Below are 18,443 nucleotides of genomic sequence, written 5' to 3'. Positions count from 1 at the left end.
CTGTTTATGTGGACTTGTGTGTTCATATCATGGTACATATATGGAGGTCAGAGGTCAACTTCTGGGATTTCATTATGTACCTCCACCATGTTGGATCAGGTTTGGTGGCAAGAGCCTTTACTTTCTTTGAATCACTTTCTGTTTGGCTCGCTTGCTTTCAAATAAGATAGAAATAAATACTGAAGTCTAAGTAAAATGTCTGTTTTGTATTTTAACTGTTATTACAACTAACAGACAAAGAAAATTCATTAGTGATTGTTTCTCTAAGCTCCTCATACTTGCTCTTTATCTAATGATTTTTAAGGCTAAGGTTTCTAGTAGTTAAAAAATATCTTTTCAAAGGAATTCAGACACACTGGCCTTAAACAGCAGAACTCTTTATGTCTAAATGTATAAACAAAGATGTCAAGGTTTTAATGTTTTTCGAGTCAGATTTTTACCTGCTTTTGTTTTTGTCCTTTTCATTACAGGGGAAGAAAGCGTTTTGTAAGTGAAGGAGATGGAGGTCGTCTTAAACCAGAGAGCTACTGAAGGCAGAGCTCTTGCAGTCTTAGCTGGGATAGCGGCAGATCTGAACTGTAAGAGTTGTTAGTGCAGGTTTTTTTTTTCTCTTCTTTTTTTTTTTTTTTTTTTTTTTTGGGTACAAGGCATTTCTGAAATTTTATAAACTTACATTTAATGGGGATTTTTGAAGGAAGTTTTTTTTTTTTCCTTTGAGGGGAAACTAAAGGAGGGACAGAAGAGTAACCACTTAAATGTGGAATATTCTGATAAGCTACTTTTTCTTAAGTGCCATGTTTATGACCTAATCATTCCAGGTTTTGCATTGTTGTCTGACTGCCACTCCTTTCTTTCAAGGACAGTGTTTTTTGTAGTAAAATCACTGGTTTATACAAAGCTTTAGTTAGGGGTGAAGTGAAGCTACTAAGCCCCATGTTGGCTGCTGCTGTGGAAATGCTGTGCTTCGGGAATAAACACACACATACATACTTACCCTACACACATCTCTAACTAACACACACACACACACACACACACACACACACACACACACACTTCTGTTCTAAAAAGAATTTTTAAAAGACGAGTTAGTCATGAGACTTTTTCATCTTTCCAGGGAACATATTGATTGGTCTTAAATACTAGACAGTTAAGTAAATGGTGGCTGGAACATCTATTTTTCTACAAAACTGGAAAAATGAACCGGTTCTACAAGAATGTACAACAAAATAAAACGTGAAGCAGTGTTGATTCTTTAGTGGGAGTACATTTATTTTGTGTGTTGAAAACTTCTTTTAGGTTTCTTGTCTAAACTTCATTAGGCCTTGTATTCATTCCCAAAGTGCAAGACAAAAAAAATGCTTTGTTGTTTCTTGAGACAGAGTCTGGTTATGTAGCTCTGGCTGGCCTGTGTCCTCAAACTCATGGTAGTCTTTCTGTGTCTCCTCTGTGTCCTGAGTGCTGGGAATAAAGGCACGGACCATCTTGCCTGGCTTTCAGAACAAGTACACTCGATCTTAGTGAATTCAAGTTATTACAAACTCTTTTTTTATTTTAACCTTCAAACATTAATAATAATAATAAAACAGGACTAGAGAGATAACTAAGCAGTAGTAAGCACCTGCTGCTCTTTCATAGGACCCAAGTTGGATTCCTAGCACCCATATCGTGCAGCTCACAACCTTCAGGAACTTGAGTTTTCTGGAGTATCAGATGTCCTCTTGTGACTTCTATGGACACCTGCATATAGGTGGCACAAACACAGACACTTACAAATCTTAGAGCAGTGTGATAGTTGAAAAACCTAAGGTTATACTGGGGAAATACATGTGCACACTTTATTTTTGTTTATTGATCTGAGCTGGAGTTGAATGAAGTTTGTCTAATATATAAACAGCTCTTATCCTTAAATTCTGTTAATGTCTAAAAAAGTATCTCCTTCAGAAGGAAAACATGTTCATTATGCAGGCGGCTCAACTTAACTTTCGCTTTTCTGAAAGGGGATTCGGATCCACAAAGCTGGTCTCTGGAAAACAACATAAGCCACGTTGTTAGCCTAGAAAAGCGTTTCTCAAAATGGGACAACTTCAGCAGGATGGTACTTCTAGCAGTCAGAAGTTGAGGTTAAGTTTTTCTCAGAACAAGACTTCTACAGTTGATGGTTCCATGGGAGAGTGTGGCTTATTTGGAGTGGAATGTCTGTCTCCAATTCAAAGCAATGATTTCAAAGGTTCTATCACACACGACTTTAGCGACAGCAGTTTTAGTGTTAGGGATGAGAATAAATGTCCTGAACTGGGCCAGACAACCTATGGAGCAGAGGTAACCATGTGTGTAACTCCAATAAGTAGTCTCATACCAAAAACTGGATTTAAGGGAAGCCAAACGCTTTCTTCAGCAGAAGTGAGAAACAGTGTTTCAGCACCCAGAAAGAGTGGTTTTAGCTCCCTTACCTGGAATAAGTCAGAAAATTCCATTTCTGACCAAGAGGGGTCTTTGCAGGAACTGTTTCAGAAGGGGACTCCCAGAGTGGGGGACCTTGTAAAAAAGCCAAAGCATCCTGGAAGGTTGAGAAGACTGTCCACTCTCTGGGAGCAAGGCTCCCAGTCAGAAATGGAAGATGAAAAGCAGATGGTTCCTCCCTACTCTGAAATGAGTAGGTGCTGCTTCAGGCACCTCAGAGGGTCAGCAAGGCTCCAGTGAGAAGATCAGGGGGTTGGGCTTTAAGCTTTAAGAACTTATCAAATACCCCAGCCTTGCATTTAGTGCATGAGCTCTTTATTAAAAGCAAAAAGAAGAGATTCCAGCAGGAAGATGACCATTCTTCGAGGAAAGGGATGAGGGGGAAATAGACTGCAGTGTGTTCTGACTGGACTGATTGACAAGAAGATGGGAATAGAACAGTTGGATATCTTGACAGAATTACAGTATAGAAATTTGAAGCATATTTTAACTATGATTTTAGATTCCTTGACTTCAGAGAGTTTATTCAGGTAAGAAAAGTTGCTCATGGAAGAAAAAAGTATTCTCTTAAATAAAAAAGTATTCTACTTAAAGCTTTACATTTATCTAAATATCTGTGTAATTACCAATAAATAATTTACTTTAAAGGGAGATCATATTAGCCTCTTTTATAAAGGCTAATTACTTAGCAAGGTTTCAAAGTCTGTGGCAATTGAAGAAGTCTAGTGACTGCAATCAACCATTATGTTTATAATTTCCAAAATATTTTCTTGGTTACAAGGCTAGGTAGGCTTTTAGAAAGAAAACCCTCTAGTGTTTTTTAAAGCTCATATTTATTTTATTGGTTTATTACTGTGATGGCTAAAATAAGCATTTCTAGGTTTTTGTATTTGGTAATCAACACTTTTGTAATTCTCTGTTTCTTAAAATTAGTGTAATTAAAAGCTTAGTTGACTCCAAAATAGCTGAAGGTTTTTTAAAAAATCAAATTTGTTAAGAAACCAGTTTTGTTATTACTGCTGTCATTATGGTCAGGGTACATACCATTAAGCATGACATGGTACACAACTGGTTAAATTTGTTTCTGGGTAACAGTATATTTAAGAATAAAGTTTATTTTCAGATTTAGGTGTCTAAAAAGATGAGGAACCCTTCATCCAGAAAAGACACATCTAATCTCTAACACTACTACAGTAGGTAGGGTGAATAAGGTAGTTTATAATTTTAAAAACCTTTTAAAGATCCCATAAAACATCATTCAAAGTTTTCTTTTTAACACAAGCCAATGTTTAAGTTCCCAAATTATGTTTTTTAAAATTATGAATGTCCAGTTTGATTATGTATTTTCAGCCTATAGATGCAGAATAGTTTCTAGTTCCTGAACAGGTGAGATAGGTTGTCCCCTTAAAGTGGTACTAGTCAGTGGGCTATTTGCCGGTCTTCTTTTTCTGCCATTTCTTGTTGGCGGATTGTATCCTGTGCTGCTTGCTGCATTTTCTCCAGTTTTTCCAGAGTCAGAGATTTTAAGGGTAAAAGCTTGGGTTTACACAGTACCATTGTGGTTACATCTTCTACAGACAACTGCCCTATTAATAAGAAATAAGAAATTAATTTGAGGAATGTAGACCGAAGTTTTTGTCCTACCCAGTCCCGCAGCTGCTCAGTTGCAAATAAACACAAATAAATAACCGTTCATTAATTATAAACGGTTTGGCCTATTAGCTCAGGCTTATTATTAACTAGCTCTTACAACTTAAATTAACTCATAATTATTATCTATGTTTAGCCACGTGGCTTGGTACCTTTTCTCAGTGCAACATTTTCATCTTGCTTTCTCTGCGTCTGGTTGGTTACCTCAGACTGAGCCTTTCCTCTTCCCAGAGTTATTCTAGTCTGATCATCCCTATACTTCCTGCCTGACTACAGGCCAATCAGCGTTTTATTGAATCACAAGAGCCTTATCCCACAGCAGAGGAAGATGCTTGGTGGTTTTGATTTGTAACTAAAATGTAAGTCCAAAATACTACTGCCAATGAAAAAAGTTTCTGCTCCTAGACTGACAAAGCAGTAATCCCACAAGCAACATTTCTTAACACTGCAGAAGAGTTAGGAAATAAGAGCTGGACTTCAATATAGCCCAGCTTAGTACAGTAAGATTTATAGTTACAAGAAACAGTACTTAATTTGGTATCCTTTGTTGAGAAAAGTGAGAATTTTTTTACAACCTACTCAAGAAAAATATAAGTGACAGTGGACTGTAAGTGAGGCATGTAACTCCAGAAGACGCAGATACTTAGCTATTCTGCTGTGAGATACTCATCACCAGGTAAGTCTCTAGTCATCTACAACGAAATACTTGTGAGATATACCTTGTTTTGGAAGGACTTCCCGGAACATCGACTTCACTTCTGCCATCTGTAACTGCTGGATACAGTGCTTTTGCTCCTTCAATGAAAAATCAGTTACTGACATTAAAATTCCCAAAGAATCCCTGGCGACCATAGCTGAAACAAATACTATAGAAAGTAAAGAGCCCTATCTGTAAGATTTCCTCAGCAGTTTTCTGTGGTTCTCTGAAATAAGGCTGAGACATTTTACGTGTATCTAGATCTCGTCAGTCTTTATTCAATAGTAATTGGAATGTTAAGCATTCTAACTTTTTTCATCCTAGGAAAAAATTTGTAAAACTTCAGTTCTCTTTTTTCCTTTTGCTTTTTTTGTTTGTTTGTTTCTATTTTGTTTTCTGAGACAGGGTTTCTCTGTGTAACAGCCCTGGCTGTTCTAGAACTCATCTGTTGACCAGACTGACCTCAAAGTCGCAGAGACCCACCTACTTCTGCCTCTCAAATGCTGGGATTAATAGTGTGCACCACCATTGCCTGGCATGTTTTCTTTTTTTAAAAAAGGAAATTCAGTTGATAAAAGGCATATAATAAGGCATCTTAGTTTACCAACAGCTTCTCTCTGGAGAAGACACTAACACCAATCTAACTACCAACTGAAAAGGGATGAGGCGGAGATGACGAGGTGGTAACAGGCAACATTTCCTAACCACCTTCTTACGTTGCTGACAGCTGATTCCTACCTTTCAATTCTGTGTTGCTCAGCTGTAATCTGTAAAGAAGCAACACAGTGGGTAAGCAAGCTATGAAATAGACATGAAGTATGCTTTAGTAGTTCCACTGAGATACTGTATGCTAAAGGACCAGGGTACATGTTTCTGTAGTATGGCTATCTAAGCCAGTAACACTTGTTCCAGATTACAGCCATACTGTCTGCTCTAAGTTCCTGGATCAAGTTGTAGAATGGTGCCTTTCTAAGTACGCTTTTCTAGACAGTGCCACCCATTCAGTGATGTTTCACTACACTGATGCAACCTTACTATGTCTTTCACAATGTTACTACCAAGATTTATTATTTATAAAGTGGTGATGCTGGCTTGGTGCCTGCTTTTCCACCCACTGCAAATTAATTATAACCAAGTGAAGCTGCTTTTGTTCTTTGTCATTCTTGTTCCACTCCTTAGACATTCCTAATATAAGTTTTCTACTTTATGTTCTTCTTCAACTGATTATCTTCTCATCCAAATTACTCTGGAATGTCTAGGTTCCTGAGAACCTCTATCTGTTTTTCAGAACTCCTGTCTTCAAACTTTATTCCTGTTCTCTCTCTGTTCTATCAGGGAGAGTAGATGATGTAAGGAATAGGCCAGGAAAGCAATTCTTCACTAAATGGAGTGGGGTAAGTACACCATGCAATTTCCTTAGAATGCACAGCCCCAAATACATTTTTCCTTCCTATTTAGGCCCGAAACTTAATACTCAAGCCTTTTTCTTCAATGTTGGGTGGAAGACTAATAGCAGTGCATATCCCTAATTAAATGAATATAGCTACTGAACCTCCTCGTATCTCCATTAAAAACATCACAATGAAAATCCTGTGCCTGCATCAGATCTGACATGCCACAGAAAAGGACTGGCATTACTGACTGAGAAAAGTAAAGCATAGTAACTAGTTTCCTTCATGCAAGCAAGATGCTGCCTATCATGGTAGGTTAAGTTTTAGCTGTTTACAGAAAGAACAACTTCAGCTTTGTATAATTAAATCACTACTCTTTGTTTTCCTTTGGTTTTTACCTCTTACACATCCAAAATACAGCCGGAGGAAAACAATGATACTTGGTGTTCATCTGTTTGACTGAGCCATTGTTAGTGGAAAGGGTGTGAGGCTAAAGGACTGGCAAAGAATGTGTTGACACTTGTGAGGGTAACATCAGTGCCCTCGTTTGCTTAGGCGGTTTCTGCTTTAGTAGGACTGATTCTTGTTCTATGCCCCTTAGGCCTTGACAGGAGAGAAACAGGAAGGGAAGGGCTAAAATAAGCAAGGTGGAGATCTAATGGCTAGCGTTGGCCAGGATACTCACTTTTCATAATTGCCCTTGGAGTCTAGAATAAGAAGGAACATTCTTTTCTTTCTTTTTTCTCATAGCAGTCTGCTACTCTCCAAACACAAGTGTTTTGTAGGGTGTAGTGATTTTTAAGGAGTTATGACTACTTCTAAGCAGATTATCAATGCAGATGGGATGTATACAAAACCAGAGATGGATGAATCAAAAGAGAACAAACATATATTACTGAAATGTGTATTGGAAAACTGCCATGAGGACCTATTATATGCCAGACAGTGTTCATCAGTGAACAACAACAAAAAAAATCTTTTGCCTTTTGGAGCCTACAGCTGGGGATAAGGGAAGGGAAACAACAGAAGTAGCTTAGTACAGATAGAAGTTTAAATTGAATGCTGGAAGACAGTAATCCAATTGTAATAGGAAAATCATGACGGTTCCATTAGGATGACACTTTAAGCAAAGACTTTTTTTATATGTGTGAGTTTATGTGCTACGCTTTGGAAATGTGGACAAATCAAAAAGCCTGTTAACTTCCACAGTGAAAGAAGGCTTATGGAAATGAGCACCCTCTTTCAACTTTTTTATACAGCTACTTTGCTTTATCTACTAAAACCAAGCATTTGACCTCAGAGCTATCTATCATCTCTAATGAAACTACAGCAGATGTTTATGAGTCGGGATGGCCACTCAGCATTGCATTAAAAATGACATTGACTAGCAACATGTTCAGCAATACTGAGTCCTCTTGTTCACCAACTGGCCAAGAGATAAATTATGGGTTATGCACAGACTAGAATGCTATCTCAGATTAAAAAATGACCCAGATTGTGATGACATATTAAAAAAAATATTAAAATGAAGAAGTAAACATTCTTACCATATTGGAACCCATATGTGTGTGTGTGTGTGTGTGTGTGTGTGTGTGTGTGTAAGACAGGGTTTCCTTGTAGCTTTAGAGCCTGTCTTTCTGGAACTCGATCTGTAGACCAGGATGGCCTTGAACTCACAGAGCTCTATTTGCCTGTCTCTGCCTCCCCGAGTGCTGGGATTAAAGGTATGCGCCGTCACCACCCCGTATGTTTAACACTGCTAAGTGCAGTGTCACTACACTATTGTTTGTCTTCAGACAGGGTAACTGGAAAATACTGTGCTGTTTCCTTCCCTTTTTAAAGTTTGTAATCTCTCTCAGAGAACATAGTTCTGATGGGCAGTGCACTTTAAAATCCAGAGAGGTTAATGCATACCTACCACAGTAATGGATGTCTAAAATGAATGCAAAAGAACTCAAAAACAATGTTTGTCATATGATATTTTACTGTTTTTGGAGCATTGAAAGACTTGTCTAAGAAAGATGGCTTTTAAAATCAGTCATGTATTTGGACAAGTTGGAAGAGAAGATCACTAAAGTGTCCTTTACCTTAAGAATGCACATTCCCTTCAGAGTCTTACCTGCAATTCATCATGACATGTTTCTTAATCAACAAATATTTTTCAATTGTATAGTTACAAAGGACATAATTTCTACACACTTAACATCAATTTTTAAAACATTGCAGTGTAAACAGCAATTTGTTAGTTAACATTTTAATAAAAAGGAAACGTTCTTAGAGCTTTTATATTATTCATTTTAATCCCTAGATCTCTTTATTTCTAACACAATTTTAATCTAATGTAACATTTTTATACTTGGTATGTTACTGATTGTACTAGCATATTAGCTGGTTACAAAAATTTAAATAAAGTTAATAAATTTAAATTAAAACTTTAAAATACACATTGTTAAAATTATTGACCACACATCTGTTACTAAGGACTTTTTTTTTCTCAGTAAGTTTACATATGCTTGGCGGAGAATTTATTTGAATTGCTATAATCTGACTTTTCATTTATATAGGTATAAGTACTGAAATGGGAATGGGAAAAATTTTTGTTTGAACTTGTTATATATTTAAAAGACCTATTATTAATAATTCTAGTGAACAAAAATTAGTAAATTATTTTTTCCTCACTGTGTATGCTAGGCTAGCATTTTACTAATGAGTTGCATCCTTAGTGCCTACACTTCCTTGTGTAGTTTTGGAAGTTGAGCACTGAGCAGTTCCTTTTGTGAAAGCTCAGCATTCCCTAAGAATCCCAAGTCCTTAGTCTTGAAATGCGCTGTATTTACTGTCTCTGGTACTCAAGAGATTTTGGTCCTCAAGTATTTCATCACAGTAAAATTCTGCACTGGCTAGGAAAATGCCTTTTTCTTTTTCTTTTTTATTATGTGAGTGTGAAGGGAGGGGTACAGGAAATGAAACTAAGCATGGTTATCTATAGGCTCCTTTTCTCAGGAAATTAAGCCTTAGAGACTTCACATGAAAGTTAATGGTCTACAAATTCACTATTCTTAGCCTTGCTTGCCTTTATTCTGCCCTGATTGTCTTTAGGTGTCTTGAAGTAAATGTGTACCCTCACTTAAACACTACTCATTTAATGTAAAATAAATCAAATTATGCAGTACTTAGAGATATTAATAGATTTTCAGAGAGAATTTTATAGTTAACTAAAATTTGAGATGCTCTATGAAGGAAAAGTTATTTTCCATTTCAACATCAAAACTTGAAACTTAAATGTACTAAAGTATGTAATGAATTTGCATCAGGAAAATTGAAAATATATTATTTGCCAAACTTATTTGATCCTGGACTTCTTTAAAAATGCTTACATGGGTATAGCATCTACTACAGCATCTAGATGTATGGTAAGGCACATGATAGGTGGCACACACACCAAGGAAAACACCATTATTTACAATATAATAAAGCTACTTTGAAATCACCCTTTTCCTGAATAACTTATAAAGATCAATTCAATATGATCTTTCCTTAGTAAGTGGAAAGTTCAGACACTCTTGGAAAACACTGTCTTTTAAAGTAACTACTTTAACATGAAAAGAGAAATATTTAGAGTATTTGAGAAATGGGCAAAAATAAGAGCTGTTTGCTGTTGCCTGTCAGAATAGCATTCTATGACACAAGTACAGCACTGAGACAGTTGTGCTGTGTGCACATGGAAACCTACCTAGAGTGGCGCGGATGGACATCCAGTGTCCTCTCTGTGGCTCTGTATCTTAAAGGTGGTCTTACACTGGCAGCTGCAATCACTGAAGAATCTTCAAGACAAAAGGACCTGCACAGATGTAAAAGCTGTTTTAGGGGGACAACTGAAAGGCTCTTTAAATAGTCTAATACAGGTAGTGGATGTTTCAGTCTTGGCAACCAGCTGGATTACGGAACCAAAAGAGGAGCTTTGGTCATGGTGTCTCTTCACAGCAATATAACACCGACTTAAAACATCACAATTCAGGTTTAGGTTCAACAAGTGTGTAAGTTCAGCTGGAAGATAAAAATGATTGAGGCACACAAAGTCAGCTGTACATCAGTATCAATGACAGAGATACAAAATCACTCAGGTGTGGAAAATGGTGGGTGGTGGGATTAGTGGTAAAAACACAAGAATACACAGCAGTGAAGCATCCTTTTAAAGCATTTTGCTAATTTCGTATGTGTGTAGGTGCACACATGCCATACTAATGCATGGAAAAATAGAGAATTCATATCAAGCCTCACATTGATCCCTAGCAATAAGAGTTCAATGAATATTACCAATACTGTACTGTACCTCTATAATGATGTCATAAAACTAGATTCTCTGAAAAAAATGAAGTCTAAAAATGTTATGGGGGTTTATTACTAATAGTTAATACAAACATACCAGTAAGGAGGAACATTTCAGAATTATTCACCCATCATCTGTCAACCAGGTCAGAACCTGCTTGCCTTCTGAGGTCAGTGTTTTACAGTGGTATGGCTATAGACTCCGTCATGCTCTGTACAGTCATACTCTCTTAGTAATGATCTTAAACACAGATTAGTTTGAATGTATCTAGCTGGGTGGTGATGGTGGAAGACTTTAATACCAGCACTTGGGATGTAGAGGCAGGAGGATCTCTTGACTTCAAGGCCAGCCTGATCTACTGAGTTCTAGGATAGCCAGGCGACACAGAGAAACCCTGTCTTGAAAAAAAATTAATATATTTATGTACCTTAACTTCACGTCACTGTTTAGAAGAAAGTCGTATGTGTTAAGACATTTGAGCAGAATGTGTGTGCACGTAAATTTTTTTTTTTTAACCTCAGAAGGCAATTTTATAATTTAAATTACTTTGGGTACAGCCAAAAAACAAGTAAGAAAACTTGAATTACCCACCTCGCATTCATCCCCCAATATGTAAAAGCAAACTGTGAAAGGCTCGAAAAAAGTAATCATGTCTAAGATTATATAGTTGTTAATGAAGAAAAAGGACTTGGACTATCATCTGCCACAATCCATTACCTGGTCCTCTTTGCAGTTTTCTCTATGCTACATCTGGGCAAATAGCTTGGAAGCCCATTAACACAGATATTTAAGATGTTAGAAAGAGACGAGACTATCGGTGAAGAGTAATACACTCTTCACAATCTATTGGAATGGTCATCTTTGAAGTCATTAATATTGTTAGAAATTAAAGTAAAAATGAGTCAGTCTCAGGAATGTGTATATATTTAAAAATTAACTATGGCATACAAACAAGTACTATACTTCTCTTTCACAACTGTCACAGACAATATATGTGGCACGTGAGTGATCTTTCTTAATTTTTAGATTGAGTAGTCTAGATGTTATGTTTGATAGCACTCTGAAAACAGCATGGGTTTTATTTATAGATTTTTCTTCCCCCAGTGCTGGTGATTAATTCAGGGTCTTGCATGTGATAAGCAAGTGCTCTACCATGGAGTCTCAGCCCTAAGTTACTATGTTTTAAAAGAATGTGCCATAGAGCAGTCACATTCGGAGCAGATATGCAATATGTTAAATAGCTAGACAGGGCTATAAGCTTTTAGCTCATATCTTTGTCTAGCTATCTGGGAAATGGAAGCTGTGGTCACAGAAGTGGTAGAAGGGGAGATTTTTATGGATCAGAACCATAAAAATCAAGAGCCAGGCCAGGATTTGGATCCATTTCTAAAACTGTTCTAGCTCACAGAAATATTTGGTTTTGTATTAGAAGTCACTTCCATAGGAAAATGTCTTCTCCTTATATTGCTCACCATCCCTGTTATTTGGTCTTCACTATCACTCTTCTCCCTGTGTTAAATAAACTCATCAGCTTATCCTAATTTATAGAAAACCCATCTCTAAAGTATGAAATGGAATGCTTCAGAGGTGTTTAGGGGTTCTGTGTGTTTCAAACAAGCCATGACAACAAAAGCTTTCGGAAAACAACTTGAGGTAAAAATTTTCTTTTAGTAATTTATTTACATTTATATAAATAAATATAAATTTATTTACATATAGGGTTGTACTCTATGCTAACTAGGTAGCTGTTTTTGCTGTTTCATGTATCTACTTTAAATGAGGTACCTAAGTTATACTGATGGTTAACTTAGCTGTGTGACCCTGAATACATTCCTTAACCATTATGCAGCTTTGTTTCCTCATATAAAACATACTTCATATTTCAATATCTATCCAAAATTAAAAGCTCCACATAAAGAGCAGATAGACAAATGCCTAGAAATTCAGCATGGTTTACTATCCTAGGTCAATCTTTTTTATGCCACAATGGACTTGCTCTACACTACCATTAAGGGATCTTCTAAGTCCCAAGACCTTTGAATTTTTGTAGACATTGTATTCCCTATAAATATGACAGCATGATTTATTTAAGTGTTTTTCTTTAACATTTTTTACTTATTTAAATTTAAAGCATCATGCACTGCCAAGTTGTATCCTTAAATGTTTTTTAGAATGTGTGATAAAGCAAATGTATTTTATAATATCTACAACTTGAGGCTGAAATCACGTGAAAGGTTTTAAGTGAGCAGTGAAGAGTAGAAGCCTATACGAAGTGTAACCAAGGGAACAGAAATCTGTTGTATGTTAAAAATCTATCTTGAATCTTTGACAGAGATGACAAGTGACTTGATTCTTACCAAGAGAAGTAATAGTGTGATGTGGGATTCTCCTCTGTATGCTGTAAATACCATTGGTTAATAAAGAAGCTGCTTTGGGCCTGTTGCAGCGCAGAATGGGGCAGGATGGGAATTCTAAGCAGATAGAGGAGCGGTGGTATCAGGGAGACACATGTAGCTGCTGGAGGAGAAAGACGCTAGGTACCGTACCGGTAAACCACGGGTCTCGTGGTAAAATATAAAATAATAGAAATGGGTTAATTCAAGATGTAAGAGCTAGCTAGAAATATGCTTAAGCTATTGGGCAAACAGTATTGCGATTAATATGTTTCTGTGTGATTACCTCGGGTCTGTGCGTTTGCAAACAAGCAGCTTCTGCCTACAATAGTGCTCTAAAGCATTTTGTGACTCTTTAAAGTCCTAATGTTTTTATGAAATATGGACATTATAATGCTGGAGCCCTATAGTCCCAGACTAGCTTAATTTTTTATTCTGGTCTGCTGGATGTTTAAAAAGTGTTTGAATAATTTTGAAAACCTGCAGATTTTAGCTGTATTTGGAAGTATTTGATAAACATGTACTCTCCAGTTCCTAGTCCTTAGGATTCCCACTGCTTCCCTCCTCTTATCAGCTCAGCTGTTAAGCACATCTAACATTGACCTGCAATAAAATACTGAGCCACTGCAATATATTAGACGACAAATTGTCTAAATGTGCCAGTCGTGCAGGGATAGACTTTTGTTTAATTTTTTTTTAAAAGATGGAAACCTAGTCTTTAATGTCTGTCATTTCTCCAACTTCCCCTCCCCCTCTTGAGACAGGATTGGGATGCAGTTGCTTAGGTTGGTTTGGGACTCCTGGGCTCAAGTAATACCCCTGTTTCATCCTCCAGCAGAGCTGGTGCGATTGGTGAAAACCACGGGATCTGGCCTACTAGGAACTAAGATTCAAATCCTAGATATTGAACCACCAGAAGCAATCCTATTATATAAAGGATATTCATTGTTAGGGCTTTTAAAATAAATTCTTTTGTAAATACTCATCAAGTTAGCTCTCTTAAAGTAAATTCAGTTTGGCTGGTGCAGTTTCAAGTGGGCACGGCACAGAATTGTAGGAACAAAATCTTGTTTTATTCAAATGTTGAAGTTGAATGATGAGGTTTCAAAAACATAGATTTTGGAAGAATGGGTATTAAATTCTTCCAAATAGGGCCTTTTGTATACTAACTGGACATTCGCCACTGAGCTACACCTCCAGTCCCATATAGCTTGTCCAGTGTAAGCTAATAAGGAAAAGGTGAGAGTGAGCCCTGAACGAATGCTTCCAAGCAGTTGTACAGTAGTAATGAGTAAAACACCCACTTTTACTCAAGCAAATGCTCATCTGCCAGCAGAGTGTGGACTGATAGCATTCATGTGGAGAAGCCAACTGACATCAGATATCAGACAGTTGGAGACATAGTAGATTCTATTCTGCTTTGCTAGCTGGCATCTGCTAGTATAAATGTGTTGCAACATGCTCAGTTTGGCTAATTAACTCAGACTAATGTTAATAAAATGTGTGGTGTCTAGTTTCTGAGATGTGCCTAAGCCTAGGAACAGGAACTGTTTCTGGGGGAATCTGGATGATGTCATAGGCACTGGGAGACTTTAATAACATATACCACTGTTAAGTTCATATTCATCTCATGTAAAATACTGTTCTTTAATAACCTGTTTTAAAATTCAGTTCTAGGTGACATTTTTTAAAAATATTAACTTTTAGTCTTGTGAAAAGTTAATTAGTAGCTGAGATAACTAGTTAGCTATTTCCATAGTAAGTAAGAAAAAAATTATTTGATAGTTTACATTGCTTTCTAAAGCTCATTCCTCAAATATCCAATTTTGTGCATAAAAATCGTGCTTTATTATTAAAAACATACACTTTTTCTAAAGTTCTCCAGAATCAATGAATTAGAATCTTTTATGTTTTTGACATTAAATTTGGAAAACTGTGTATCTCATTGACCTTTAAACATTTAATGCCTAATATGTGCCTAAATTATACTGCTTTAGAAGATAACCATCATACTGTGACCACATTGTGTGAGCTGTGAGGCAAGCTAAAGTACTTTACATAATATTTAAATTCTGTTCAAATTTAGTTTTAAACAACCACAGACACTTACAAGTGAATGGTCATATTCCATTTAGGTCTGATTCTAAAACCTAGTCTTTACTATATCATTTAGCCTTCTTGAATTTAGTACCAAGCTAAAATTGTTTCACAATCATATATGAGCACACTTCCTCCTATACAAAGAAAATAACTATTGAAACATGTTATTTTAACTTTCGTATGATAGCTAAAAACATTCTACACTAACCTAAGAGATTTCTTTTCACTTTCAAGATGAAAAGTAAGTGTAGGGTGCATTCTTGGGAGTTTCCCTCTTGTGATTATCAACTAAATTCCACAGTTTGCTATCCATCGGGCAGAGGATGTTACTAATGAACTCAGTGTTAAGTATAATCTTGGTTTTGCAATTTTTAATAGGCAATGCTTACTACCAAAAAGCTATCATAGAAACAACAGGACCAATTAGATCTTGCAGAAGAATTTCAGGGAGAAAATAACATTGCCTAAACTGGATTGTGGCCAGATGGACCACAGTTGCTGTGGTATCCACTATGATAACATCAAGATTGTGTATTTGAATTACAGAGTTACAGTCTTTCAACAGCAGTCCACAGGGTGCCAGGACTTGAAACTCAAGAAACTATGCTGACATCAGTATACTCGGCTGTAGATTTCATTGCATCAGCTTCCAGCATAGGCGAAGTAGCAACATTTATTAAAGGGAGACAGTCTATATTGCCAGCCCAGAGTACTAGTAAACACTCTATAGACACAGACAAGTTAAATGTCAAACTTTCAGCATGCTAAATGGGATGGACTAGTAACACATGGCAAGGGTACATGTAGTTGCATTTGAGAACACAACTGGAAAAATAATACTGTTACATAGTCATGTACAAGAAAGAAGCTTAATCAAGCCTCTTGATTCTTGAACTTCTAGGTCCACATGAAGTAAGGAAAAGGATCCATTTTCTTTTTTTTTTTTTTTTAAAAAAATGTTTATTTATTATGTATACAATATTCTGTGTGTCTGCCTGCAGGCCAGAAGAGGACATCAGACCTCATTACAAATGGTTGTGAGCCACCATGTGGTTGCTGGGAATTGAACTCATGATCTTTGGAAGATCAGGCAATGTTATTAACCACTGAGCCATCTCTCCAGCCCCAAGGGATCCATTTTCAACAATACTTCTGGTTGACTTCTTTAAAATGCCCATGTCACAGAGGGGAAGAAGATGGGACAATTCTAAAGTTAAAGATTGGTAATGTCCATGTACGTTACAAAGTTTTGACAGAATTTTGATTTGTATATTCTTTGTATTTTACTTCAGAAAACGGATAATTTTATTCATTTTAATGATACCGTATTTTTCAGTTTCTCTATTTCAAAATTCTTAGGAAATTTATATAGGAAATCTTATGGGTGTCTTAACAGCAGACCTATAATCAATTTTTAAATAGTAATAAGTTAGGAATGTGAGGAAAGAAATGTGTATATAGCAAAATGTTAACAAGTATTCTATATAAGTAAATGATGCATAACTGTACAGTCTCTAGCTCACCCTCCTTTTGGAGATCGGATTTCACTATGTATTCCAGCAGCTTTGACTTGAGATCCTCTTGCTTCAGCCTCCTGGGTGCATCACACCTAGCTCTTTTAGCTTTGCAATGTCTGCACATTTTCACAATGAAACAGATGGGGGGGGGTCATGCTGTAAAGATTTCAAAGGGTAGACCTAAGAAAACACTCAGTATTGGGGACTACGCTCAATTTTTGATACAGTGCAGAACAGTACCACTGCTAGGAGTGTCTCAGACATCCAGAACAGAGCTAACGAGGGAACGTTTTATAAGTGCATGATTAGATGTAGAGCTGGCGAATCCCACACAAACCATTTTATTCATGCATAAGCACAGTTGTGAGGTTAAAAATATGTAAGCAGCAGATACATTAAATAATGACTATTATAAGACATGCAAGAAGTGCTATAGAGGGCTGCAGAGATGGCTCAGGGGTTGAGAGTACTTCCCACTCTCCCAGAGGACCCAGGTTCAATTCCCAGCACCCACATGGCAGCTCACAACTGTCTATAAGTCTAGTTTCTGGGGGATCTGACACTTTCACAGACATACATGCTGGAGAAACACGAACACACATAAAAATAAATGATTTTTAAAAGTGCTATACAAGCTTGGGGGGAAATCACTTCCTGTTGGAGAGATTTGGAAACCCATCTCCAAGGATTACAGAATCATGGGCACAAAACTCACAAAAGGTGACAACAGACTAAAAAACTTCAGAGAAGACAAAAGTACTTCATTTTTTTTGCCTGGCACATAGGTTATCCATTGGTTAGATACAAGCAATTCTTAATTTACCTGAAAATTATCTTTTTCTTGTAGTTTACTATTCAATCTGTAGATACAGAATGACTGACTTCTTGACTCAAAAAGCCTACAGAAGGAACTGCATTATATAATTTCTTGGAGACACATACAACATTTTAAAGTGTTTTTTTTTTAAAGAATATTCACAAGCATTAAGTTGTTTGATAAATCGTAGACACTCACGACTACTACAGTATAGTATATCCTTACAAACAGTCCAGGAAGGGAAGCCAGAAAAAGATGAAAACTGGCGGTGGGAAAGTCACCTTTTTCTTTGATAGTTGGGATGGGAATTGATTCCTTTTTGATCCTGAAATACAGTCCTTAAAGGTCAGGGAGTACTGTACTTCATAGGAACTCGTGGAGGCGTGGTCAGGAGCTCAGCTAAGCAGTTGCTAGGGACCTAGGCTGCCGGGTCGGCTTTCTGGTCAGCCTGGTGGAGTATCGGGCAGCCTAGCCCTCCAGGGAACCTCAGAGGGGCGGAGGGAAGGCTGGCCACCGCCCTACCAGCCGGAAAGAAACCCTCCGCCAGCGGAAGCGGCCCTAGGACCTACTAGTCTTCTCAGAGCTCCCTGCACGCGGTTCATCCTGCCTGGCCGGCCCGCACTAGGTGACGGGGAGCACTCAACTCACTCTTCAACTCTGGGAGAGGCGGCACCCCCTGGGGCGCAGGTTGGGGCGACTACACCCACCTTCTGGCTAGGACCCTACTAGGAAGTGCCAAGCGCAACTTCCGGCGCGAGGGAGTTTTGAAGCTCTAAGTTATTTCTTCTAGGTAAGTGATCAGGCGTCTCAGTAAAAGGCCTGAAAACAAAGCCTGTGGTTCCTGAGTATGAATTTAACTCGTCTACTGTGGACTGACTGGTCATCTCTCCTGTAGGTATACTTACGAGTTCCTTCCTTCCCAGACGGCTCCGCTGTTGCCCGGGGTAACGGGGACGGAATGAAGGAAACGTGCGTACGTCAAACGAGAGACAGGAAACGCCTCTTGCCATTATCAATTATGGCTGTCTGGCCTTCCACTGTCACTTCCGCCTGGGAGTTGTTTCTCTACCCGGCTGGAGGCTTTC

At 37.5% G+C, this 18,443-nt stretch overlaps 3 protein-coding genes and 1 pseudogene across 8 annotated transcripts in view; 3 read left to right on the top strand and 1 right to left on the bottom strand.

The window, feature by feature from the left end:
* Pdcd4 (programmed cell death 4) overlaps positions 1-1,258 on the top strand; it is a 25,149-nt gene extending 23,891 nt beyond the window's left edge. The window contains exons 12-13 of one of the 2 annotated variants that reach the window (XM_085694094.2): positions 471-578; positions 1,118-1,258. In XM_085694094.2, coding sequence (XP_085550220.1) covers positions 471-531 — 61 coding nt within the window. In that variant the 3' untranslated portion in view covers positions 532-578; positions 1,118-1,258. Of the gene's footprint in view, positions 1-470 lie in introns of both variants that reach the window. The other variant, XM_085694093.2, reaches the window with a different exon arrangement.
* Bbip1 (BBSome interacting protein 1) lies at positions 1,248-18,443 on the bottom strand. 4 transcript variants are annotated; one of them, XM_048423421.3, is made up of 5 exons: positions 18,264-18,443; positions 16,548-16,657; positions 9,935-10,042; positions 4,833-4,908; positions 1,248-4,049 (listed from the first exon to the last, which is right to left on the bottom strand). In XM_048423421.3, exons 4-5 carry the CDS (start codon positions 4,876-4,878, stop codon positions 3,883-3,885), a joined length of 213 nt encoding a protein of 70 aa, XP_048279378.1. In that variant the 5' UTR covers positions 4,879-4,908; positions 9,935-10,042; positions 16,548-16,657; positions 18,264-18,443; the 3' UTR covers positions 1,248-3,882. The 4 variants fall into 4 exon arrangements, with proteins under 4 accessions (XP_048279378.1, XP_048279376.1, XP_048279379.1 ...); XM_048423419.3 differs by lacking the exon at positions 16,548-16,657; XM_048423422.3 differs by lacking the exons at positions 16,548-16,657; positions 18,264-18,443 and adding an exon at positions 17,640-17,780.
* LOC125393522 (F-box only protein 43 pseudogene) lies at positions 1,928-2,997 on the top strand (annotated as a pseudogene).
* Shoc2 (SHOC2 leucine rich repeat scaffold protein) overlaps positions 17,970-18,443 on the top strand; it is an 87,168-nt gene continuing 86,694 nt past the window's right edge. For both annotated transcript variants that reach the window (XM_087907807.1, XM_048423414.3), the window contains exon 1: positions 17,970-18,148. The gene's annotated coding sequence lies outside the window, so the exon portion shown is untranslated. The remainder of the gene's footprint in view (positions 18,149-18,443) is intronic.

Source organism: Myodes glareolus, chromosome 7 (assembly GCF_982192425.1).
Source record: "Myodes glareolus chromosome 7, mMyoGla1.1, whole genome shotgun sequence".
Classification (NCBI taxonomy): Eukaryota; Metazoa; Chordata; class Mammalia; order Rodentia; family Cricetidae; genus Myodes; species Myodes glareolus.
This window is presented reverse-complemented; position numbering and strand designations above follow the sequence as displayed.